General features: G+C 38.1%; 1 protein-coding gene across 3 annotated transcripts in view; it reads left to right on the top strand.

Moving 5' to 3' along the window:
- PDE4D (phosphodiesterase 4D) overlaps positions 1–25,618 on the top strand; it is a 1,125,373-nt gene extending 1,099,755 nt beyond the window's left edge. For all 3 annotated transcript variants that reach the window (XM_082837394.1, XM_082837395.1, XM_082837396.1), the window contains 9 exons: positions 11,765–11,858; positions 13,229–13,401; positions 13,958–14,056; positions 14,905–15,069; positions 16,316–16,415; positions 20,974–21,128; positions 22,561–22,683; positions 23,181–23,363; positions 24,080–25,618. In XM_082837394.1, the coding sequence (XP_082693520.1) occupies positions 11,765–11,858; positions 13,229–13,401; positions 13,958–14,056; positions 14,905–15,069; positions 16,316–16,415; positions 20,974–21,128; positions 22,561–22,683; positions 23,181–23,363; positions 24,080–24,493 (1,506 nt within the window). In that variant the 3' untranslated portion in view covers positions 24,494–25,618. The remainder of the gene's footprint in view (positions 1–11,764; positions 11,859–13,228; positions 13,402–13,957; positions 14,057–14,904; positions 15,070–16,315; positions 16,416–20,973; positions 21,129–22,560; positions 22,684–23,180; positions 23,364–24,079) is intronic.
- The last annotated feature ends 1,510 nt before the right edge of the window (positions 25,619–27,128 follow it).

Consider the following 27,128-nt stretch of genomic DNA (forward strand, 5'->3'; position numbering starts at 1 on the left):
CTGTAGTTATTTCCATTTTGCTTTCACATTCATGGTGATTTCTCCACATCAGAGGAATCAGAGCAAACACTTACACAGCACGTGGTGTGCTAAATGCTTTATGTGTATGTACTGATTAAAACTCACAACAACCTGTAAGGAAGTTACTATTATTATTCTCATTTTCCAAATGAGTAAACTGAAGTATGGAAAGTTTAAATAACTTTCTCAAGGTTACACAGCTAGTAAGTGATAGTAAAATATAAGCTTTTGACTCTTTTATTATTTTTTAAATGTAGTTTTGTACAAGTATTTATATTTTGCAGTGTTTAATATAAATTACTCTTCTTCACCATTATGTTACTGATAAGCCATTATACTAGGTTTGTTTTTTTTTTAAGTATCTATATAAGGATTTACTTAGTATGTATGTATGTATTTAGTAAAGTGTGTATGCAGGAAGAGCATTTAGGAATTTAATTTCAGGATAAAAAGTATTTGTTACGAAAAGAAAGAAGTCACTTAGTTTGAAGTTCATCAAAGAATAAAACAGATTGATGGATGGATACAAAAGGGAGCAGTAGGTCTGATATGTCTGAGAACCCCCATAAAGCATAGTTAGGATTTAAATGATTGTATGACCTACCTTGCTCTGGGGGAGCTCGCAAGGCCCGCTCCTGCCTCAGGGCCTTTGCCCTTGGCAAACCCAACACTTGACTCCCTCTCCTTCCAGATATCCACGTGCCTCTCTTTCTTCAGGTCTCAGTGTGTGTCACCTCATCAAAGAGGCTTTCCCTGATCGTCTTATAAGAGAGGAATCTTTATCCCTAACACCCTCCTTATCGTTTCTTTTTCTCTATTGCACCTACCATCACATGACATATTATTATTTACTGACTTAGTTGAATGTAAGGTCCAGGTGAAAAACCTTTGTTCACTGCTATGTCCCCAGTATCCAGGACAGTGTCTGGAATATAATAGGAGAATAACAAGTAATTATTAAATAAAGGAGTGAGTGTAGAACAGTTAGAGTTTGGAGAAGGGCTGGAATATTTGGTTTTGATATGTACTTTGAATGATTTAAATCTGACTTTGAAAGACCAGCTTGAGGTAGATGGAATAAAAGAAGCAGAGTACTCTAGGCAGTGAATTCTCTGTGAGTAAAGATAGGAAAATGGGACCATCTGCCATATTGTAGGGATGGGTGGAATAGTAGCCTGTTGGGAACAGAGCAAGGGTGTAAAGAGCTGTTGAAGATGGGCTTGGAGTTGGGGATTAGGGTCAGAGGTTGTCAGGCTGGAGTTGCCAGAGGAGTCTGGAAGGTGAAGCAGGTGATACCGAGTTGTCAGTGACTGGCTTTGGAGTGGCAGGCTGAGGCTGGATCTGAGGAAGGCTGGCCTGGCAGTGGAGATCAGAAAGGGGTTGGAAGGAGAAAAGCCAAAGGAGATGAGCTAAGAAGCAATTATAGTGTTTTGGGTCTGAGACATGGAACGATGTGATGCAGTTGGAAGGAAACATGATATGTGTTTTTAGAAAAAGGATAAGCCTGGGAGTTGAAGTATGTCGGCACCTTCATGGAATAGTTATGATGATGATATCATCATCATCACCTAATACCTGTTTATCACTATGTATCAGATGTTGGGTTTTATTGGGGGGCTGGGGTTGATTTTTGGTTTTTTGTTTGTTTGACCACGCATCCCACGCAGCATGTGGGATCTTAGTTCCCCGACCAGGGATTGAACCCGTGCCCCCTGCAGTGGAAGCATAGAGTCCTTAACCACTGGACCCCCAGGGAAGTCCTCATATGATGTTTTAAGTGCTTTGCGTATAACATCTCATTTATCCTCATAATAATTGTTCTGGTTATTTCTTGCTATATAACAAATCACTTCAAACTTAGTGGCTTAAATTATCAAGTTTTTATTACTTTTCATCGTTTTGTGGGTCGATGGGGCTTGGCTCAGCATTCTCACTTGGAGTTCCTTATATGGTTGCAGCCTGATGGTGGCAAGGGCTGGAGTCATCTAAAGGGGCAACTGCCTGGATGACTGAGATGGATTCTTCACTCTCAGGTCTGGCTCCAGGCTGGCATGGCTGGCAGAGCTGGAGACCGGCCATGTGAGCGTGTACACTGGCTCATACTCTCTCTCTCCTCTTCCTCTGCATCCGCTTCTCTCTGTCCCTCTCCCAGCAGCCTCTCCATAGAGTTAGCATAGGCTTCCTCCTAGCATGGCAGTCTCAGTATAGTCGGGCTTTCTTACAAGGTGGCTCAGGGAGCCCGACAGCATGTTCACGGAGGCCAGGGTGAGAGCTGCGGTACTTCCTGTGACGGCCTCCACAGTCAGGCAGCATCCCTTGTTGGTTACACAAGCCAGCTCAGATGCAGTGTAGGGCAGTGTGGCTCATTAGGAGGCATCTTTGGAGAGCAGCTACTACAGTAAACAATTTTACAGATGAGGAAACTGACACACTAAGAGGAGGGAATAAAGGATTTGAACTCAGAGTCTGGTTCTTAGGACCTGGGTGAACTTGGGAAAATCATTGTCTCTCTAGGTATCCCGTTATATGGAAATGAGGAAATTGGAGGAGAGGATGTTGAAGGTACTTCCATTTCTCTCAGGCTTTAAGCCTTTGGATTTAGATGATGGGCCTGGGAATGAAAGGAGCAGACTGAGTGAAAAGGCATTCTGTAGAAGACAGTAGTTTGAAACAGTGTTGGTGGAGGGAAGGTACGGGGTGGATGGGGAACACGTAAGGGTTACTCAAGGATTCAGTTGTATTATTGTATGAAACATCTAACAGTGTTCAACTCACATGGAACACCTGTTGAACAGCAGGAAAGAGTCATAGATTTCAGTCTGGGACACTGGAATATGGGCCCACTGAAGGAAATGGGAGTAGTCATAATAAGCACTGCTTTAAGTAGAAAAATGGATCCACCAATTTTGAAAGAGTTTGAGCTGACTAGCAGGGCATTCCAACGGGAAGAATATCTTTTAGTCATTTGGAAATAAGGTGCAAAAATTCAGATTGGAAGTGGTCGTTAGAGAGTGTTGGCCCTCCGAGAGAGTCTTTGTGGATATCCCAAATTAGAGGATGAAGAGAAGAAGGCAACAAAGGTATGGTCAGAGAAGTGGGAAGAAAACCTTCATAAAGAAGCTGCAGGTCTTGGGAGTGAGGGAGAGGGGAGAGGGTGGTCAAACAGTGTTGAACGCTTCAGAGAAGTTGAGGAGAATGAGAGACTAGTGAAAGGGGAGCACCTCTGTATTCTTCCAGAAGCAGTTTTAGTGGAGTATTGAGGGTTTAGCATCTTTCTTTTGTAGAGGATTAAGAGGAACTTAGGAAATGAACACAGTGGGTGTGAACTGCAGCTGAGGACTTTGGCAGCAAAGGACCAATAGAAGCTCAAAGAGGCAGGGATTACCTGGCTGTTTCTGATGAGGGTGTGCTGTCTGAGATGGACGTACCTGATGCAGGAAGACTGAGCAGTCACCCGGTCAGCAAGTCAAAGACGTGCCGAGCAGTAGGTACAAACTGAGATGGAGGGAAGGTAGAATGGACAGAACTTCATGCTGAAATAGAGTAAAAGCTAGATTCCCCTCATTTCTTATCCATAAGACCTCTTTAGTATAAAAGTTACAGAATAATGCTGTCCCAAACCAAATAAGAAAGATCCTTTTTTCCCAGAGGAATTTAGATTTCTTATTTAGCTCTTCTTGTAAAAGGCCTGATTACTCTTGAGCTCAATTCTGTATTCTTAAGAGCCACTCTATACCTTTACACAATCATAAACATGTTCTCTTCTGATCAAAATATAGATCCTGAAATCTGTACACAGGACACTGCATTCTTTAACCATACACAGTGCATTAGCTCTCAGGGGGTTTTTTTCCCCCACAATCAGATTTATAATAAATCATCCCCACCCTTAGATTTTTAAGATTGTGGAGCTCAACCATATATAACAATAGAAACAAAAGGAGCTGAGAATAGCAATGCCACACAGGTGAGGAAATGTATCACTTCCATTTATGAATTCTGGACATTAATCGTATTTTATAATTACAGTATGCTGTTATGTTGGACTGAGGAAGGAACTTCAGCTATATCTGTGTTACCGGGGAAACCACTTGTTTTGGATTTGACAGAGGGAGACAATTAAAATGCCTGATTGCCATTTTTAGAGCAGCTTTTATTTTATTTATTTATTTATTTAAAAAAATTTTTACAGCAGCTTTTATTTTGAAGAGAAATCAGAGAATATTGAAATTCATAGAAATGACTCTGAAAGGATTGGCAATTCTTATTTAAGAATGAACTATGAATTATGTAGAGTTTTATGGTGGTTATTCATCACTGTGAGAGGGGAAGCCCATTCATCTTTTCATGCGGCAGCCTCAGCTATAGGGATACCATTATTAAATGGCGTTTACCAGAGGTGAGGAGGAAAACCTCCTCCCCAGAGGTTCACCCTTGCCAACCAATCACAGAGCAACCTGGGCGTGGTCCACACCCCCTGCCCTGTTAGACCCAGGGACGCAGTGTGATTGGTGCATAGTTGGGGTTTTATGGGAGGGGTTTCTTGTCACTCTTCCTGGCTTCCCTGCAGTTCCTTATTTGGTAGCTTTTGACAGAACTAGTCTTTCTTGCAGCTAAGCATCTTGACATACATTATTCATTAAGCCCTGGAGCTCAGGGAGAGAAAGATGCAGACCCTTAGATCTTTAGATGTTTCTTTATCACATGAATTGTCTTTATTCAGAATAGTGGTTGAATTCTGTTGCATTCTGGAGTTTTACAAATGGAATGCATTCAATGGGAAACCAACTGGATGGGATCTAATGCGAGGCTTTCTTATGTGTACTTAATTACCAAAAACCTTTAAAAACCTACATACTCTGTGCTTGTGGAGATTGTTAAAGTATCAAGGTTTTGAAGATACACATATTTTAGAATTTATTGTCTCTCTATATAATCAATCAAAAATGCCTGAAGCAAACTATTTACTGTCAGTATCTTGGGGCTACATAAAGGTAAGATTTATTTAGCCTTTGTAAACTCCTGATTACTCTGAGTACATAACTAATAATTTTAATAAATTACAGTGGAGTTAAGCTTTCTAAGCAATCTTTTATTTTTTCCTTAGATATAAACTACAGAAGAAATGTGGGTTTTTAGTGGTCAAGATAAGGAGAAATTGTAGAACTTTTATTAGTTATAATTTGCATGTTAAAATAGCTTTTTAATGTTCAGCGTTTCTTCTGTTTTGTCATGTGGTATAAATTTGAGTTATTCTTTTAAGTATCAAGGTAATTAAATTCATTGGAAATAAATCCTTGGGCTAAATTATAACTGGTACGTGGGCTCTAATTAGTATGTAGCACTTAAAGTTTATAAAAATTAATTTGTAGCTCTTTCTAAAAATCTGTACTGCTTTTACCTGATGAAGAGTATGTTTTTTTTCACCTTTGGATATAAAGCTCTAGATGACATTAAAGTTGACATTACTTGACTTTTCAGGTGATATCTTATTAAAATGAACACTTGATCCTCTGTTTGTAAAACTGGAAGATGTAAATTTATATGATACTGCTATTTTTGTTAATCTCAAAAAATGCATTAGTACACTGCATTTAGTAAGACTGTGTTCCTGGTTGGCAAGCTTCTTACACATGCCCTGTGGTAATGCTAACCTGGTGATCCTAGCTGTTTAATAGAAACCTGAAGTAGAAAAACCTTTTTCAGTCCTAAAGGAGGCATTACTTCAGAAATTAGAATTTATTCTGGAATATTTGAACAAATCACAATACACATTTTTAAAGAATCCTTTTCCATTACTTTAAGGACGCTCAGATTGTAATACTTTGCATTTTCTTTGTTTCTCTTTAAGGGAGAATTTCCTCTTTCCTGTGAGATTTACTCGCATTCCAAGCAAACTTATTTCAGTTTTAGTTGTCTGAATAGTCATGATTTTCCACCTCCCTTTAAATCTAGATGGTCCAGATTTTCGTAATTTTCATTATTTGAATTTTGCTAGCCATTTCTTAGTTTAAAATGTTTTTTAAATATAGAAAAATGTGGAGAATAATAAAGAAGCCCCCTCCCTCCAGTCTCCCTAGAAGTCATTTCTTAGCTTTTAGACAGTTCATATTTGATAGCTTTTTAAAGGGCTTCACGTTTGTGTTATAATTATGAATAATACCTTCAGGAATCTAAACACAGAATTTTAGTGCTTTTTGAGAAAATGTTTGCTGGAAAGCTTTATGCTTTTAATATCATATTGCTAAAAACTCTTAGGAAGGACCAATATAAATGTATTTAGTCTTATTATGTATTTTGAAAGATTTATTTTTATATAGCTAATACAGTATTTATTTTAGCTTTTAATGCTGATATCCACCAAAGTTGTAGTGTATCACAGTGCAGCATATTCAAATGATTTTTAGCAGAATGTTGTGGGGAAAAATAAACATTTACTTAATATTTAAACTTTACCACTTTCTTAATCATATACTAGAGGATATATAATGTACCCAGTAGCACATTGGCATGAGGGGGAAGTACAGGGATTAAATTTAAGAATACTTTAATTTTGTTTTATTATTTAATTTTGTTTCATGCACAGTCTTAAATATAGAACATAAATTGGAAAACTGGATTTTAAAAAGCAATATACAGTATTCAATTCAACTGCACTTTCACTTTCTTTTATGCTTTAAATTTGCTGCATACAGACATTCTGATGCATAATGAGAACAAAGGATTTGAAAGCATTCCCTTAGAGATCTTCCTCTGTTTTTCTTTGTTGCAACAATAATTCTACGTATTATTTCAGACTATTTAGAGACCAGAAACAATCAGAATAACTCATCAGCCAAAAATATTTAGGGTCACTTTTAAAGATATCTAAATGCTCAATTAAATTGCTCCGCATTTTGCAACCAGTTCTTTTGAAAAGCAGTTCTGTATTTTGTCACTTATTGAGAACCCATAACAGTGTTCCTGAAAAAGTACATTTTATTACCTTTTCTAATCATTTTCCCCCTCATGGCAATTATATATCATTATCTTAATAAATGGTATGTAGTTATCTTAAAATGAGAGAAATTCCACTTACATTTTAAAATGATTGTTGAATGGTTAAGTTTATTGTTCTTTAGCACATCCTGCTGTGCACTCCAAGACCAAACTGTAAGAGCAACTACCAGTTGAGAAAACTCTGATGGTAATTTTTGTGGTTATTAATTTAGCTTCCCTGGACTGTATGTTTTATATCAATAGCACAAAAAGGAAGCCATATTAATTCCTCTTAGAAAGTGCCCTTGCGTTATAACTTAATTGACTCTCTGGAAATTGTCTTTAGGAAATCTCCCATACTCTTGGGAAAAAGAGGACTGCTTAAAATATTGTGTCATCTAATTATGTTGAAAGGAAATGTTGACTTCCTTGGAGCACCTCACAAGTGGGAGGGAGATAAGCGTGCCATGAAGGGTTTCTCCACCCATGCTTTTGAGTTTGGAACAAAGGCAGAAGGGTAGTCTGGGAATATATGTGTATGAATCAGAAATAATCGGTAGAATGTAATCTGTCATTTATCAGTCTGTACGGTAGAATCCTTTCACTGGCATTTTTTTTGCCTCAGTTATCTGTACCAACTGGCTATTTTGATGAGTTGTGTAATCAAACTGACAGGAAAAGACACCTCGTTCTTCATATTCTGACAGATAAATCCAATAATTTGTGTGGCATATCTGCAGATACCAAGCAGTTTTTCTGCTTGGGCGTATGGCATCATATTCCTCCTACCAGGTTGCTTACAGGTTAGAAGGTGTCTCTATAGAAAAACTGGGCTCCTATCTAACTTTTCCAGGGGCACCAACTCCCCCACACCCCACGGAGGTTGCATCGTTTTTTAGTTACATTGAGAGAAATTCACGGAGGGCAGGTGGACAGTGGTTCCTGTATAACACACTGTAGAAATGCGAGGAGTGGCTGATAGCCTTACCTATTCCCCCAGCTTTTAAGAAAGGACTTTGTCATGACCAGGCAGTTCTTAATAGCAACTTTTATCTCATAGCACAGACAATTCAGGTCAAAGAAATATTTCATTAAATATATGTTTAAGATATTTAGCAGACTCTCTTGAATATATTTTGCCCAAAGAGTAGATTTTTTCCAAGAGTAAAATTTCATTCATTAAACAGGATTTACTTACCTTTGTGCCTTATGTGTGGTATTATTGTTATATTTTTGAAGCATGGTGACCATTTCTTATATGAATAATACCCTAATTATTTTTTGGAATTGGTAAGGGAGCTAGATATTTAGATATATATTTTGTGTGAGCATAAGTATAGTTAGATCTTCCATCCATTTGCCCTGCAATGATAAAAATCAGTTATCACTATAAAAGGGCCCAGGAAACTGGGAGATAGAAAGAACTCAATGTTGAGCACCCACTGTGTGCCATTGCGAGTTAAATAATCTAATACATTCCTGGTTGATAGCCTATAATTTACTTAAGAAAATATAACTTTATAAAAAGATCAGCAGAAAAATTTTTGAACACTATTGGAAATGTCTTCATGAACATTCTTGGAAGGTTCCAAATTTTATGTTTCCCCCAGCAGATCATAATATATAATGCTCAATGAAAATAAGCAGTAACCCATGTTTCGTACACTATGTGATGCCAGTTTTAAAAATATATATACATCCTTGTGACTTATTTATTTTATAACTGGTTGTTTGTACCTCTTAATCCCCTTCTCTTATTTTGCCTATCCCTTACCCTGCCCCCCACTCTGGCAACCACTAGTTTTTCTGTATATGCGAGTCTGTTTCTGTTTTGTTATATTTGATCATTTGTTTTGTTTTTTAGCTTCCACATATAAGTGAAAACATACAGTATTTGTCTTTCTCTGACTTCTTTCATTTAGCATAGCACCCTCAGGTCCATCCATGCTGTCACAAATGGCAAGATTCCATTCTTTTTTATGGTTGAGTAATATTCCACCGGGTATGTTTGTCTATATATATATAGAGAGAGAGAGAGACACACACACACACACATATATATGAGAGATACATATATATATCATAAGATGTAATGTACAGCACAGAGAATATAGACAATAAAATTACAATAACTTTGTATGGTACAGAATCTATAAAATGTTTAGTCACTCTGTTGTGTACCTGAAACTCATATGATATTTTTAAGTCAACTGTACTTCAACAAATATATATATACAAACGAAAAAAAAGGCATAGAAGGAAATATAGCTATTTATATATGGTTATTAGCAGTGGGACAGTGGGGTTGTACATGAGTTCTAATTTTTTCTATATAGCTTTCTAGATTTTTTATATCCCATATGCATTTTATAATCAGAGCAAGTTATAAAAAAAAATACACAAAGAAAGTGAACTTTGTGTTCCTGAGTTTGAGAATAACCTCTCTCAACCTGTAAGTTAAACAACCAGAGGCATTTCTATTGGTTGTAGCCAGTTCTTCTGTTTTGACTGCAAGAGAATGCTAATATTAATTTCTTGTATTCAAAAGTCTGTTGAGGGCTTCCCTGGTGGCACAGTAGTTGAGAGTCCGCCTGCCGATGCAGGGGACACGCGTTTGTGCCCCGGTCCGGGAAGATCCCACATGCCGCGGAGCGGCTGGGCCCGTGAGCCATGGCCGCTGAGCCTGCGCGTCCGGAGCCTGTGCTCCGCAACGGGAGAGGACACAACAGTGAGAGGCCCGCGTACCGCTTAAAAAAAAAAAAAAAAGTCTGTTGAAATTTTTTATTGATCTCTCTCAGTACTTTACAGTGATAAATTCTTATACGTAATCTAGGTGGTCAGTAAGATTAACTCTGGAAGCTATTTGCCAAATTATCTTGAATTAGAACACCTTGGTATGAATTATGCAGAGAATCAAGATTTTTTTAAAAATTCTAATAAACTAATTAAATACTGAGTTAGAATTACATTTCAGACATTACTAAACAATGAACTCACTACTCTCTTTTCGCAGACTTAAATGAGGATTTATGGGGAAATTCAAAATTTTAAAGGCTACTAAATATTAGAGTAATATGTGACTTTTTTGGATCAAGTATCTAATAGTTACTGTATGTTAGTGTATGTTAAGAGAAATATTAAGGTATATTAAAAGGTCTATTTGGGTTATTTTGGAAGTCAAAGGAAGATACATTAAGAAGCAGTTGAAGTAGTTGAGAAAACCATAATTCAAAAAGAGTCATGTACCACAATGTTCATTGCAGCTCTATTTACAACAGCCGGGACATGGAAGCAATCTAAGTGTCCATGGACAGATGAATTGATAATGAAGATGTGGCACATATATACAGTGGAATATTACTCAGCCATAAAAATAAATGAAGTTGAGTTATTTGTAGTGAGGTGGATGGACCTAGGGTCTGTCATACGAAGTGAAGTAAGTCAGAAAGAGAAAAACAAATACCATATTCTAACACATATATATGGAATCTAAAAAAAAAATGGTTTTGAAGAACCTAGAGGCAGGACAGGAATAAAGACACAGACGTACAGACGTAGAGAATGGACTTGAGGACATGGGAATGGGGAAGGGTAAGCTGAGACAAAGTGAGAGAGTGGCATGGAGAGATATACACTACCAAATATAAAACAGGTAGCTAGTGGGAAGCAGCCGCGTAGCACAGGGAGATCAGCTCCGTGCTTTGTGACCACCTAGAGGGGTGGGATAGGGTGGGTGGGAGGGAGATGCAAGAGAGAGGGGATATGGGGATATATGTATATGTATAGCTGATTCACTTTGTTATAAAGCAGAAACTAACACACCATTGTAAAGCAATTATACTCCAATAAAGATGTTAAAAAAAAAAAAAAAGAAGCAGTTGATGGATGGAAAAGCATAACATCATGGAGAATTCTGGATTTTGATAATGCCATGTAGTGGTGGTAGATAAATTCCAGGTGGTAGACAAATTTCTTTAGATAAAATAGACACCGGAGCACCAGTAAAATAAATTGTGAAGCAGTGAAGTTTCAATTGAACAGGTCAATTTTCAATTGTTTTTATGGGACTTAGGAAGATTGGTAAATTCTGTGAATATTTGAGAACCAATAAATCCCTACTTAGAAAAAACTTTACAAAGGAAATATCATATAGTATCTATTCAAATATTTTCTCCATAGTTCTGGGAGAGTACTCAAATAAATCTATTCAGTTTTGCTTTGGGGGAAAAGACTACATTTTAACCTCTGACCAGTATACTTACTCATTTCTGCTAATGACAAATTAATTGATGAAAACACACCATGTTTTATTGTGTGGCAACCCTTTTGTATGTTTATAAATTAGTTTTTTTCTCTTCTCTAAATACTAATAATGCATGTTATTTTTTATGCCTTTTTTCCCCTTAATTAATGTCGTCCTTGAGTGTCTCAATCTGTGCTGTCCAATATGGTAGCCCCTAGCTACATGTAACTATTGAAGTTTAAATTAATTAAAATGACATAAAATCCAGAGTTCAGCTCCTCATTTGCACTAGCCACATTTCAATTGCTTGATAACCACATATGTCTAGTGGCTCCTGTAATGGATAGCAGAGATTATAGAATTTTTTCAGCATTGTAGGAAGTTCTATTGGATGGGACTGATCTAAAGAGTCAGGACAGGTTAAAAATTCTTTGGCATATTTTCTGTATCTTAACATATGCTTATGTTATTTCACTTCACCTGTCCTCTTCTGTTATTTCATTTTATCTTTCTGTTTTTCAGTTTAAAAGGATGCTTAATCGAGAGCTCACCCATCTCTCTGAAATGAGTCGGTCTGGAAATCAAGTGTCAGAGTATATATCAAACACATTCTTAGGTGAGAATAACAACGTAAATGCAATTTTTTAAAGTTTTTTGCATTGTTTGTTTTTGGAAGCAGACTGGGGTGCAAACTCATTTTGGAAATAAGAGTTAGGAATTCCATTTGTTTTCATTCATCATATTAATAATTTGAGCCTCTAAGCTTTAGAACCTAAGGTGACAAAGGATGTGTTTTATCTTTTTGTTTTATTCAGGACTTCAGGGATTCTCTGAATTAAAGTTGTATATTGTCCGTTTTTCCAAAGTACTCAACGGTAAAATGTATCTTATAGAGAGATCTATTCATGCATTCAACAAATTCTTGTTAAATGCCAGTCATTGCTGGGCACTAGGTATTTAATGATCAATTAGAAATGGTCCCTAAACTCAATGAGTTGATAGTCTAATGGGCACCATGCCTGGTAGACTGGAGAGACAGATAAATATAACACAAGAGCTAAAAAAATGCTTGCTGATAATAGCTGACAGTATGGTGTACTGGGACACCACTACCCCACCCTCCATCCACAGAAAGAAAATGCAGTAAAGGAAAACCAATAACTTGAACACATCCTTGATCTGAATTTACTTTCAAAACAAAACTGTCGTAATAGCTAATTAGCACATTCACTAAACAGGCATTTATTGAACACACACTCTGTGCAAGGACAAGTTAAAGGAGCTCACTGTCTTGAAATAGTGAATGAGTGTACTGAGACATCTGATGTCTTATTTGAAAAGAACAATTAGCTTTTGTGAATCTGATATTTAGTTATCAGATAATATTGGAGGTACTCTGTGCTCCCCATAAAACCTTATTGCATGATTCCCCCATCTCACTATCGTATAGAAAATGTAAACTAGCAGTAGCAATCTAAGTCCTTCACATACGCTGTGTATGCTCCCACAGAATGACCCATTTCAGTAAGCTATTAGGTTCACACAGTGCTGTTTTTATATTCGTGCGCGTAGTTTCTTCCATTTCAAAGTAGGTATTGAAACTGGAGTTCTTAATTGGCAAGAGCAGTGTTCTCACCACTAAGTGAATTTTAAATATGAATGAAATCGATGAGCAGTGGAAATAACCAGTGTCTTTTGCCTTTTCCAAGTCTGCTATCGTAAGTTTTTCAAAAGACGTAATCACTGAATACATTTCATGTTAATTATTTTGCAGTGGAATTTATTTGCTTAATTTTGTGTTTGAGAGTATCAAATTAAGTCCACATCGAATTATAAATACTCAACTTCTTTAAAAGGAGTTTTACTTGGAAATATTTCCTAGAATATATACTGATCAATTAAAATCCGCCATTATGCATGTTATAATTTAAAAAACCCAGGTAGAATTAATAGTAAATGAAGAATTTTTTTTTTTTAATTTTTAAGATAAGCAACATGAAGTGGAAATTCCTTCTCCAACTCAGAAGGAAAAGGAGAAAAAGAAAAGGCCAATGTCTCAGATCAGTGGGGTCAAGAAATTGATGCACAGCTCCAGTTTGACTAATTCAAGCATCCCAAGGTTTGGGGTCAAAACTGAACAAGAAGACATCCTTGCCAAGGTAAGACGATTTCAAGTATCCTGATCGGAAATATGCAGTGAACTTTGATACCTTCTCTTTTAAATCAATGGAAACATTTATTAATTTGTGGGAGGTTTTTTTTGGAAGATGGGAAAGCCCTTTATAAAGCTCTTTCTAAATCACTTGGGTTTTATTAATATGTGGGTTTAGACAGGCAGTTTGGTGTTCTTTATTTTTGCATCTATATTTGATTCTTTGACCTTAAACAATTAAAAAGTCTTTTAGGAGAATAAGTAAAGTTTTTGAGAGTAGGTTTTAACTATTGGAGAAATACTTTGAGATCAATATTTCACGTATGTAAATATGTTTTACTGTCAGAGATATAGGGTTAAGCAACACCATTCAGTTTCTAGTGTGCTTAAGCGGATTTGCCTAAAGTTTGCCTGTACTTACATGGTGCATCATTACATTTAAAATGAATTGTTTTTTAATTTAATGATCTTTTCATTGAAGTCAGTCATTTTTAAATGATTGTGTTCATTGTTTCCTGTTCTACTTCTGCAATCAGATTTGTTCTATCTTTCGTTAACCCCAGGAACTAGAAGATGTGAACAAATGGGGTCTTCACGTTTTCAGAATAGCAGAGTTGTCTGGGAACCGGCCTTTGACTGTTATCATGCACACCATTTTTCAGGTAATGCAGTTAAGTTCTATCACCTCTCGTTTATTTGGTGTCATAACGTCCAGTCTGTGAATTGTGCATGCATTTTATCTTCTTCACGACTTACCCTCTTGGACTTATTTTGATAACTTTTTTCAAAATAAGGATACAGAAAGGTTAGCATATGGGTAAAACACAAATCAATTGTGTTATTTTTTCCATTGAAGAAAAAGATGTGATGTGGGCAAATTAAAGCAATTCATTAAAATGATAGTTTAAAAATCATCCTCGTGATCCTGACTTGCATAGAGAATGGAGTGCTAACTTTACAAATTGAATAAGCCCTTTGCTGACTAATCTTAGTACGTAATTTCTTCAGTCACTGTCTTGTGGACTGCTCTCTTCTGCACATCGGTTTCTCATTCTTGTCAAGTTTTTGCCCCAGTTCAGTGTTAGGATTTATATGAGAAGTTGCAGCTATAGACACCCTGGGACTTGGAAGGGCAGCTCCAGCCCTCGAGAGGATATTGTGTCTCACTTGTTTTGATCCAGTATCCTTGTCATTGGTGCTGTACTGAAGCTGCCTTCAGGATCCCGGGACACAGATACTTTGATAGTTGGCAGCTCATTCCTGACACCATATAACTTGAGAAAAGCATTGCTGGGCTCCAGAAGGACAAGTCGACTCTGGTTTTGTCCCTGAAGTCCCTGGATCATTCCCAAGGGTTTTCATTGTCTTCACTAGACATTGAGAGAGTGCTACTCCCATTTCTGGGTTATCCATAGGCGACACTGGGGGTGATATTTTGTTGTTGTTAACATACTGTATGGAAAATCTTTTCTATAAGGACAAAACGTTAAGAGAATTTCTTCTCCCGCAGGAACGAGATTTATTAAAAACATTTAAAATTCCAGTGGACACTTTAATTACATACCTAATGACCCTGGAAGATCATTACCATGCTGATGTGGCCTACCACAATAATATTCACGCTGCAGACGTCGTCCAGTCAACACACGTGCTGTTATCTACACCTGCTTTGGAGGTAAACCTGGTTTCTAAACCTTTGAAAACACTAACTTGCCACTCATAATGGTTTCTTCAACTTTTATACTGAAGGGTGCACAGGGCAAACAATAATCGACTTCACTAGAAATATTATTGAGTTATGGGAGCAAAATGTCATTGTGGTAAATAAACAGTTGAGCCTTTGATGAATTTTGTCTGTGATAATTAATCAAGGATTTAGGGGGCTTCCCTGGTGGCGCAGTGGTTGAGAGTCCGCCTGCCGATGCAGGGGACACGGGTTCGTGCCCCCGTCCAGGAAGATCCCACATGCCGCGGAGCGGCTGGGCCCGTGAGCCATGGCCACTGAGCCTGCGCGTCCGGAGCGTGTGCTCCGCAACGGGAGAGGCCACAGCAGTGAGAGGCCCACATACCGCAAAAAAAAAAAAAAAAGATTTAGGGATTCCTGTGTTTTATGATACTGCTTCTTTGAAATGATCTAGTGGACATTCCACAAAGCAAATCTGGCTTCCTCAGTTTTCAGTTAGTGTGGGGTTTTTTGGGAATTTAGCCTGAGGATTTTTTCATTTATAGTTCAAAGATGATTATTTTATAAAATATCAATACTAGCAATGCATTGGTATTTTTCATAGAACTTATTAGAAGGAAACACATCTTTAATGTTACCAGATCCTATGAAGTCGTTCCATTAAATGTTTAGTAAAGCAATTTGATTTCCTTCATTGTTTGGGAGAGTGATTCTCTTTGCTAATATATTTTATAGTTCGGATTGTTTCATTATAAAACTGTTAATACGTCATCGTTTGAGTGAGGAGTTCTCAGCTGGGGGTGATTTTCCCTTTTACTCGTACTCCTCCCTTCCCCCAGGGACATTTGGCAATATGTGGAGACATTTTTAGCTGTCACAACTCGGGGGTACATGCTACTGGCATCTCATGGGTAGAGGCCAGGGATCCTACTAAAAATCCTGTAATTCACAGGATGGCCTCCCATAACGAACAATTATCCGGCCCCGAATGTCAGTTTTGCTGAGATTGAGAGTCCCTGTTTAGAATGGAAGAAAAGAAAATAATTGCTCATGTCATTAATTTTATGCACATTTTCAGAATATCCTTAAACATCATCTTAAATACTTTTAAAATAAGCTATTATTTTCTATAAAAAATTTGTAGATGCTCATTTTTTAATATTTAAAAAAATATAACCATTGGAAAAGGTTTGATCATGAGTTATAATAAAATCAGATATTGTCTGGATTTTTTCAGGCTGTGTTTACAGATTTAGAGATTCTTGCAGCAATTTTTGCCAGTGCAATACATGATGTAGATCATCCTGGTGTGTCCAATCAGTTTCTGATCAATACAAGTAAGTAAAGCATACTTATTTTTGCAGAAAAAATTTTCCTTTGTACATTTTAGAATGACTGAGAGTCTTTATAGAATGACCGAGAGTCTTTATGTTTCCAGAGCCATAATGTTCTCTTGAGATGTGCAGATAGGCGTTTCAGTGATAGCATATGTTAATGTAGTCTAGCTCTAAAAATTATATTCATATCCCATGAGGCATATGATGTTTGAAAAACATGCATTCCAGTACTTCTCTAGAAATAATATATTACCATATTAGTAGACAAGGGCAATCAAAAGTGAAAGTTTGCCGAAAGATATAGATAGTTAGATTGCCCCTAAAGTTTCAAATAAAAGAAGTTATCAGAATAAATGTTAGATTCGTCATTTTCTGTAGGTTGTCATTTAATCCTCTCCAGAGGCTGTAACTCCTCTTTCCCTCTCCACCACCATGCCCTGCCCTGTTCTTTCCTTTTTATTTTATTTTTTTATTAGAAATATCTTCTTTATTTTATTTTTTTTTTTTAATTATTATTACTTTTTAAATTTCTCGGCGCAGCATGCAGGATCTTAGTTCCCTGACCAGGGATTGAACCCCTGCCCCCTACTAGTGGAAGCGTGGCGTCTTAACCACTGGACCACCAGGGAAGTCCTTGTTCTTTCCTTTTTGAATCTCCTGCTGAGGGCGGTAGGAATTTCTCTTTTGACTAACTATCTCTTTTTATTTAATATTTTTTTAACCATTAATTTTTTCTCACTGGTGACATTTCATAAAATAAGTCATCACTGAATTTGGAAATATAAAGAATAGTAGACTCTTCAGTGTGCGACACCTCTGACACAGCTGCATAGAAAACCTCTGTAGGGAATGTTAGTGGTGCTTGAGCTAGGCTTTTGCAAAGAGGTTAAGCTTTACAGAAATTCTGTTCTTTCTGTACTTGAAGTTAACTGGTAAATAATTTACGTGTACCATTCATTATTAAATTCCCTCACACCATGGTAGATTAACATTATAAAGTCAGTTTTATATGTGAAAAAATAAAGTTCAAAGTTGTTAATGTTTTTCATATCTGTTAAGGGTTTGCCTTTCCTCTTTGCGGTGAGTTGTGGATAATAGTCTCCTCGTGCCCCATAGCAATCTAGCTCCAGTAGCATCTGTGCCTTCACCATTCATTCACAACACAGCCAGATTTAAAGAGAGAATTTAAGTATAGCCTTGTTTTGAGAGATTTAACTCAGATCTTTTGGATTATTTACCTATTTGTATATTTTTAATAGCCTCTGGACTGCCCTGTAACAAAATGCACTTTAGTAACTCACTCAGGTATAGGAGGATTGAAAGTCATGGATTTCCAAAAATGTGTGGATAGTCAGTACATTTTAGAAGTCTGGTTTATGAACTTATTTATCTAGGATTAGACAGGATAACATTTTATGTTTCAGCCACCTTATGAGAACCTATAATGGGGTGCTTTCAGGAGTCACCAAAACATTACTATATATTGACATATAAATATTAATATACATTAGAGGCAGCTACATGAGTTTACATTGTATCATTGGTTAGGGTCGACTGTGTCCTTTCTGTAAAGAACAGGAAGTTCATATAGTAAAAGGTACACTGCCAATTTTTTATTATCCTGGCTTGATTCATTTTTTTGATTCTTATGTATGTCTTGATATGTTCTTAATTTTATAGATTTTTAACAAATACATATAAATTTTGTTTTAATTTTTGCTATTAAGAAAGGTGTGCATTTTTTCTTTAAATTAATAATACCAAAATCAGACCTATGTGTTTTCTTTGCATCCTATTATATATAATATTGTATGTTCCCATATTATAACATTAGAATTAAGAATAGACAACAAATTAAAACAACTGATAATAAAGTCACTGTCTTGCAAGTACTCTGATAAATTTTTCAAGAAAAATGAGGACCAACTCTATTATTCTTTCTTGTGGACCCTCTAAGGGCAAATGGGCTTAGGCTGGCATCAGAGTACCCGTGGAGTCTGCAGTTGAAGCTAGCAAGGCCTCATTCCACAGATGAATCTGATGCCCTTTAAAGTTTGAGAGCCACTGAGAATAGATGATGGAGACATGTAGGGGGTAATTATGCATACAGGACAGTGGCCAAGGGTGTCTGTTTATTAAGGTCATTTTGCTGATGATCTGCCTGAGGTGGAAGGGTAACTGACCATGTTTCTGGAAGCATTTTGTTATTCAGTGATGTTGTGCAGACCTCCTTTCCGTGGGGCCTCAGCAGCACAGGGTAGTCAACAGCTTTGGATTGCTGATGTTTCCTTGACGGTGGGGTGTGATGAGGCTGTGTTACATCTGAAAGAGTGAATGAGCATCATCACCTGGTAGATGAAAGTTATCCCAGGGTTGATCAGAACCCCAGGGCATTATGAGAATTACTGCCTTAGTTAGCTGTTAACGAGGGATCAAGCCAGCCATCATTTTATTTCAGGACTCAGAAGAGGCTTAGTAGCCAGTAACACAAGTAAGTTTTAGCTTCACAGCGTACTCTAAGGGAGTCCCTCTAATAACTTGCAAACTTGTAAGAAATAGCCTTATGAAATACCCTGTCAGAATTATGTGATTATTTTTAGCCTACAGTAAACCCTTTTTTATAGACGTTAAATTTGTGCTTTCTCTTTCTTTTGGGGATTGTTTGAGCATCAGTGTCTCAGGCTAGCACACTCTCGGCTCTTAGCCTGGAGCTGGCGCTGCCAACCTGTCCAAAGCCAAAGGCTGAATCTGTGTTTCTTGTAATAAAGACTTGGAATCATCAGATCAGACTTCCTGTAGATGGGAGGTCACCTGTCCTATTTTAAGGGAGGCTGCATGGCTCGCCGTGGTGGAGGGGCACTGCGGCTCACCTGGCTGATTCCTAGGCCAGAGACACCTCTGCTTCTTAGTTGTGGTGACAGTTTTCATTAATCATTCTGCTTGTATTAGTTTTAGGCACCAGATGATTTGCTGTTAATGACACGTACACTCCTTGTAAACATGCTGCAGGTTTTGAGTCAGTTAAGCTTTTATATATGATGTAGGGGAATGGGGGACTCTGAATAGGATGTAAAGAAGTGGAAATTCCAGGTGAGAAGCTGCATAAGTCTTTTTCAAGGACAATACTACGTAAATAAATCCATAAAATGTAAATAGCATCATGAAATATTGAATAGAACACGTTAGGGGAGATTTATCTTAAAAAAAGCATTTCACATAACAGCATTATTTTCTGAAACAGTGAAGCAGCATCAGAACATATATAGCAGTAAATTTTACTTGGAAAATGAATACTTTCTGTTTATAGCAAAGATGCCTGGGTTTGGGGGGGAAAAGATCTCCTCACACATTTGAACACAGTAGTCGTGTTCAAAGCATATGACTTTTGAGATTCAAGAGCCCAGGCATTTCACTGTATGAAGGTGGAGCTGGACCTAGCGACAGTACACACACTTTATTTCACTGATCTCATTTTAAAATAAGCTTTCCACAGCTAGATTTGTAGCTTATAAATAGAATGTTATTTTTCTGTATAAACCTAAAATCATAGGATTTCAGTCAAAATATTCTTGAACCCCTCTCGTCCTCCCTAGCTTCTTTAAAATAGTCATTGAATAGTATTGGGTATTTCTTTATTAGAAAAGAATATATATTTTCCACGCATGAGTCAGAAGGAAGATCAAATACATATGCTTTTCGTCTTTACAGTGACTTAAGTGGCAACAGGATGAAACACCAGTCAGTTTCTTTTAATGACTACCTTATAGGTCTGAGTCTGCTATTTATAGGAACTAGGAAAGAGGCAGGATTTGTCACTACCTAAAATAGGTCCAGGACAATCGTGGGGGAATGGCAGAATCTTCACTCTGGAGAAATGTAGGCAGCTAAACACCCGTCTCTGTGTGAAGCCCTGAACATGCAGCTGGGACGGGCAATATCCATGTGTATAGTGACTGCCAAGATACTTGGAAAAGGAAATGGAAAAATGAATAAAGCTTTGCCTTTCAAAGCTATACTATGAACCAAATAAGCACAAGCATGAACAAATCTGATATCGTTCATGTGTTCCAAGCTGTTCTTGTTCCTTCTCAGAGCACGAATAATCCTGAGTCACATGATCTTTACATTACATACAGTGTTGGGTAGGTGGTCCGCAGTTGTCAGGAATACGACATTCTGTGCTCTGGACATGTTGTAAATGTTAGGGATAATGTCTTCTTCTGCTGAGCTTACGGAGCTGCCTCTGGCAGGTCCGGAGAGGAGGTTCAAGGTAATCTGGCCTAACTCTTCTTTCCCTTTATAGCGGAGGAAGCTGAAGCCACAGGGTGAACTGACTTGCCGTGTGCCGAGAGCATTAGAATACACTCCCAAGATTCCAGGGATCTTTCTGTGGCTACATTAACTAGCAGACTTTCTCCTAGGTGTTGTCATGTAATGGGAATGCGAGCAGAGACGTTTAGGGGAAATTGCTTCCTAAACCCAAAATATCTCAGAATATGAAGAATAAGATAAACTTAGCATAAATGGCTTTGCTAACCTTCTGTCTCTTTCTTTCAAGACTCTGAACTTGCCTTGATGTACAATGATTCTTCTGTCCTGGAGAACCATCATTTGGCCGTGGGCTTTAAGTTGCTTCAGGAAGAAAACTGCGACATTTTCCAGAATTTGACCAAAAAGCAAAGACAGTCATTAAGGAAGATGGTCATTGATATTGTAAGTAACTGATAAAAGCAAAAAGAGAACTGTGATGCATGGTGTTTTTAAAAAGAAAAAAGAATGAGATGACTGTCAGGGAAAGTATCATGTATATTTCAAGATAATGCTGCCTTTTTTGTCCCAGAGGCTGGCCCTGCTGCTGGCAATGATGCTCTACTGCTAACAGTCTGGGGCTAAGAATAATGACAGCTTACCCTCATTCTAGGTTTATTTTCTGAACTCCTCCTGTCTGGTGGCAGACAGAGATGGCTAACAAAAGCACAGGGAGCTGACTAAAAAAATGGATTTTTTCCATTCAAAAACTGGAAAAAAAATCTCTGTCCGCGCAAGTGCCATGTAGAAACATGCATGACATTAGTCTTTTCTCGATGCATGTTTTTCACAGTGATTATGAGACACACGAATATCTCTGGTTGTCAAAAACTTAATCTGTTAAGCTTTGTACATACAAAGAAAGGCAGGTATTATCTGGTTTGGATAAGCAGAAAATTGACCAGAATATTGTTTCTGAAGTACTCTGTAAGCAACCTTGACTCACTCCATCGTAGTCCAGTAACCACTTTCTAGCACAAGGGGTAGAAAAACTTCAAAACGTGCAATGGGGCTTCCCTGGTGGCGCAGTGGTTGAGAGTCCCCCTGCCGATGCAGGGGACACGGGTTCGTGCCCCGGTCCAGGGAAGATCCCACATGCCGCGGAGTGGCTGGGCCTGTGAGCCATGGCCGCTGAGCCTGCGTGTCCGGAGCCTGTGCTCCTCAACGGGAGAGGCCACACAGTGAGAGGCCCGCGTACCGCAAAAGCAAACAAACAAACAAACAAAACGTACGGTGATGTCTTATCTATGGAAATATCCCTTTCTATCACTATGAAAGTGCCTGCCAGTGCCTACTGTTTCTGTATATTGCACACATGTATCTGGGCTTCCAGGGAAAGTGATAGCAAAGGGGAGAAGACTCTGCCCCAAGAAGCAGTAAAGGATTCCCACACACAGCTATTAGACAACAGAGTGGTTCTCCATTTCTTCTCACGTTCTCCATGATATTTTTATGTGCAAATTCTGCCTTTTTCCCCTGGACGTTTTTTACTTATTAAAATACTCTTTGTTGGGACTTCCCTGGCGGTCCAGTGGTTAAGACTTCATGCTTCCACTACAGGACACACGGGTTCGATCCCTGGTCAGGGAACTAAGATCCCACATGCCAAGAGGTGTGGCTAAAAAAAGAAAAGAAAAGAAATATCTCTACTGTATAGCACAGAGAACTCTACTCTCAATGCTCCGTAATGACCTGTATGGGAAAAAAATCTAAAAAATAAAGAGTGGATATATGTATTGTATAACTGATTTACTTTGCTGTACGTGTGAAACTAACACAACATTGTAAATCAACTATACTGCAATAAAAATTCTTTAAAAATACTCTGTCTTTTAAGGTACTTGCAACAGACATGTCAAAGCACATGAATCTGCTGGCTGATTTGAAAACTATGGTTGAAACTAAGAAAGTGACAAGTTCTGGAGTTCTTCTTCTTGATAATTATTCTGATAGGATTCAGGTAAAGCATTCGAATTTGCTGTGTCTGAGTGTGTGTGTGTGTGTGTGTGTGTGTGTGTGTACACGTGTCTGTGTGTCTAGCTTAGATAAGATTTATGTCTCCTTTTCTCCAACTTATAATTTTAGTAGCTGTAAGCAGGAATTTTATCCAAATTCTTAATCTTGAGAATTAACCAGATAAAATCCTGTTGGCCTTTTCAAGTGGAAATGTGTTAAAAAAAAAAAAAAAGTAACATCCTACAAAACCAGCCACTTAAGCAGCTCTGAATTTAATCAACCATGCACATGAACAGCTTCTCTTATGATACTTAGATGCAGTAGAAGTGGCATAATTTGGGACTATTAATACAGGTGTGAACTTCACACAGACACACCATGGTCGAGCTGTCTGGCACGACTCTTACACTACATGTATTTTTAAGTGTCACCGTCATCTGATGTGAATTTCTAGTAAAAATGGAGCAGGTGCTAAATAGAGAAGGCATTGATCTGTTTTAGGTCCTTCAGAACATGGTGCATTGTGCCGACCTGAGCAACCCAACCAAGCCTCTGCAGCTATACCGCCAGTGGACGGACCGCATCATGGAGGAGTTCTTCCGCCAAGGGGACCGAGAGAGGGAGCGGGGCATGGAGATAAGCCCCATGTGTGACAAGCACAATGCCTCTGTGGAAAAATCACAGGTGATGCCTTAAGCACAAAGCTTTCAGAGAGAACACAACTACACGGAACGTTTGGTTACGCCGTATGCATGTCACACAGTATTTTATTGGGTTTTCTTAATTACTTTCTTTTGTCAAGCTCAATGTCCACCTTAGTGTTTGCAAGCCAAAAAATTCTTCGATTCTTAGAATTTATATTCATATAGTCATATATACGTTCATAGGACAGTATATTCATTCAGCGTGACTGTATGTATATAGTATATTCATATGTGTAGAATTATTTCAGCTATCTCAGTTCGTAAGTGAATAAAGTTATATGAATCCATATAGAGTACATGGCATTATTTCAGCTCTGTGGATTTACCTACGAACGGGCTATTCTAAAATAAAGTCTCAGCCTCAAGCCAGGTCCTGCCATGTAAACAACTGGAGGTTTTTTTACATCACACACTCTTGGATTCAGAGTTCGAGAAGCTGGTTTTTACCAGCTAGTAATGACATTTTTTTATTGGTCTGCTACCTAAAATAATGACTGTTTTACCAAACTAAGGTTAGCAGTCTTCAGCTCAGTGTTATCCTTGCAGAGCATATTATATTTTATTTATTTTTCTGTAAATTCTATATATCATATATAAAAATTTAATTCAACATATGAATTAGTTACATTTGAGGGGGCTCGTTAACCTTTTCCATTGTTTCTTAGTCCCAATCGGCTTTGTGTTTTTTTTAATCAGGTGGGCTTCATAGACTACATTGTTCATCCTCTCTGGGAGACGTGGGCAGACCTGGTCCATCCTGACGCCCAGGACATTTTGGACACTTTGGAGGACAATCGTGAGTGGTACCAGAGCACGATTCCTCAGAGCCCCTCCCCGGCACCGGATGACCAGGAGGAGGGCCGGCAGGGTCAAACCGAGAAGTTCCAGTTTGAACTGACTTTAGAGGAGGACGGCGAGTCAGACACCGAAAAGGACAGTGGGAGTCAAGTGGAAGAAGACACTAGCTGCAGTGACTCCAAGACGCTCTGCACTCAAGACTCGGAGTCCACCGAAATCCCCCTGGACGAGCAGGCGGAAGAGGAAGCCGTGGGAGAGGAGGAGAGCCAGCCCGAGGCCTGTGCCATCGGCGATCACTCGCCCGACACATAACAGGGCAGAGACTTCCATGCCTTTTGTTTGTGTTTTTTGTTTTTTTAAGTAGAAACATTGTTTCCAAAGTGCATGTCACATGCCACAACTACGGTCACACCTCACTGTCATCTGCCAGGACGTTTGCGGAACAAAACTGACCTTGACGACTCAGTCTAGCGCTCAGGAATATCGTCACCAGTTTTTTCACCTCCATGTCATCAGAACGAGGGGGACATCTCCACGAACGGCAGTGTCCGAAGACTGCAGCTCGGTCGAGCTGAAGAAGCAGAGAAAATCAACTCCAAAGTGTTTTCTAGGGAGTGTGGCTCATCAGGCAGCCCAAAAGTTGAGATGATTTGGGGGTTCTTTTCCTTTTTATTTGTTTGCAATATTTTCAGCAGAAAGAAGGCATTGCATGGACGGAGTGAAGCAACAGATGGGTCAGGAACAGGACACATTGTGAAGCTGTTACCAGGAAGAAGATGAGCCACAGAAATTGCATAATTTTCTAATTTCAAGTCTTCCTGATACCTGACTGAATAGTGTGGTTCAGTGAGCTGCACTGACCTCTACATTTTGTATGATATGTAAAACAGATTTTTTGTAGAGCTTACTTTTATTATTAAATGTATTGAGGTATTATATTTAAAAAACTACATTCAGAACTTCATCCGCCACTGGTTATTTTTTTTCTAAGGAGTAACTTGCAAGTTTTCAGTACAAATCTGTGCTACACTGGATAAACCTAATTTACAAATTTTACTTGCACCTTAGACTTCATAGCAATTAACTGATTTGTAGTGACCCATTGTTTTATATACCAATGACTTCCATATTTTAAAAACAAAAATTGACTTTATGTTGCAGGAAACCCTTTTTGTAGGTCTTCGTTTACTGGCTTTTCGTTTCACTCCTTTCAGACATGCAGAGTTGCTCCCCACTTACATTTCTCTTCACCGTGTGCAAAGTGAATACTCGTTCCATAATACTTTGATGTGCATCCTGTCTAATGTGTCTCAAGCCTCATGGACACTCAGTCATCAGTTGGTGTTGTCTGAAGCAAGTGAGAGATATAGAAATACCCAGTAGCTAAAATGGTCAGTCTTTTTTAGATATTTTCCTACTTAGCGTCTTCTGAGAACATTTTGCTGTGGCGATAGACCCTCATTTCACAAGTACATGTCTCTGTAATAACCCACACATTTCATGCTCGTTTTTGTTTTCACAGTCATAGTAAGAACTTTTCCCCCTTGTGCTGCTTCATTACCAGTGTGTGTTTGAACCTCTGTCCACGTTCACTGCGTGGGGTCTTATCAGATATATCACCACCATGCCGACTGATGCAAAGAACAGGTAGTCAAGTTAGAGTTAGCATTCTTTTCTGCCATGAGGTCATCTATAATGACTAGCTTTTACTTTTGATTTACAAAGAAACGTTAACAGCTAGCTAGGTAATTTTTTAACAATATTAGCAGAATATATTAATGAAGACCAGTACAATGAATGCTCTTTTGTTTCTCTGATTTCACCATGGGATTAAGAACTGTATGAGGAATATTCCTGAGAAGTGATTTTAAGTGTAGCAATGACTCTTCCTTAAAGGACAGCCATGTAACATGTAGCACTTGATTTATCAGTTATCATTGATCCATAAGTATGTCTTGTGGAGAAGAACTTCTTTAAATACACTGACAGAAAGAAGTTGATGATGCCCCTGGCACCAGAGATTTGGCAATATAATGCCGTTTTAAAATACTGGGCTGGGTAAGAAGATTCCGCATAAGTCAGACATTAGAGATCGCTGTTGGCTAAATTTAGCATCAAGAAATGTATTACAATTTTAGAGATTGATTCCCAGTATTTACGTTCAGTTGGCATCTTGGGGCATTTTTTTAGTTTGGACTTCCTTCCCACTTCAGCTCTTAATAAAGTGTTTACCGTCTCTGTGAAGAGTTTGGAGCCCGAATAATCATTTTTTTAGAGCGACATCCAAGAACCCAAGTAGAGGCTAAAGGAGTATCAGACCAAACGGAAAATAAATAAAACACTAAATAAAATTGTAACCCTGAAAAACATTTATATTGGGGATGTCAAAAGAAGCCATCTGGGGACTAATCACTAAGTCAGCAGCCAGGGAAATGACCCAAGCTGAAGATACTAGTTTAATCCCCTGAGATCCACTGACGCTTAGAAATTTGGATAGAAAAATTATGTAGCTCTGATCTTTCACACAGAGCACAGGATAGGAATTGACCAATTAATTATCAGATTTCCACCCTCCTTCCCCTGTAAAAACCAGACTTTCAAAGAAAGTCTTATGTTTGGCAAGTGGTTTCACAAGAATATTTGGAAACTTGTTTCCATTTTAATTTTATTTGTCCCTGATGGAGGTTTAGAGGAAAAGGCAAAGAATCTAGTGTTTATTCCTTTCTCCAAAATATTCTCATTCCCTCCCCTCCCTAATGCTTGGTATTTCCCCCACAGAGTGCCTAGAATCTTAATAATGAAAAAAAAAAAAAAAAAACCAGCAATATGTCACAAACAAATCCAGACCTGAAAAGATTTATAACTGCACTAAAAAAGAGAGGCTTTTTTTTTTTTCAATTTGTTGGGTTTTAATGGTCACATGTTGTAAAGATATCCACTGATGGAC

This window comes from Leucopleurus acutus (assembly GCF_964270905.1).
Source record: "Leucopleurus acutus genome assembly, chromosome: 3".
Classification (NCBI taxonomy): domain Eukaryota; kingdom Metazoa; phylum Chordata; class Mammalia; order Artiodactyla; family Delphinidae; genus Leucopleurus; species Leucopleurus acutus.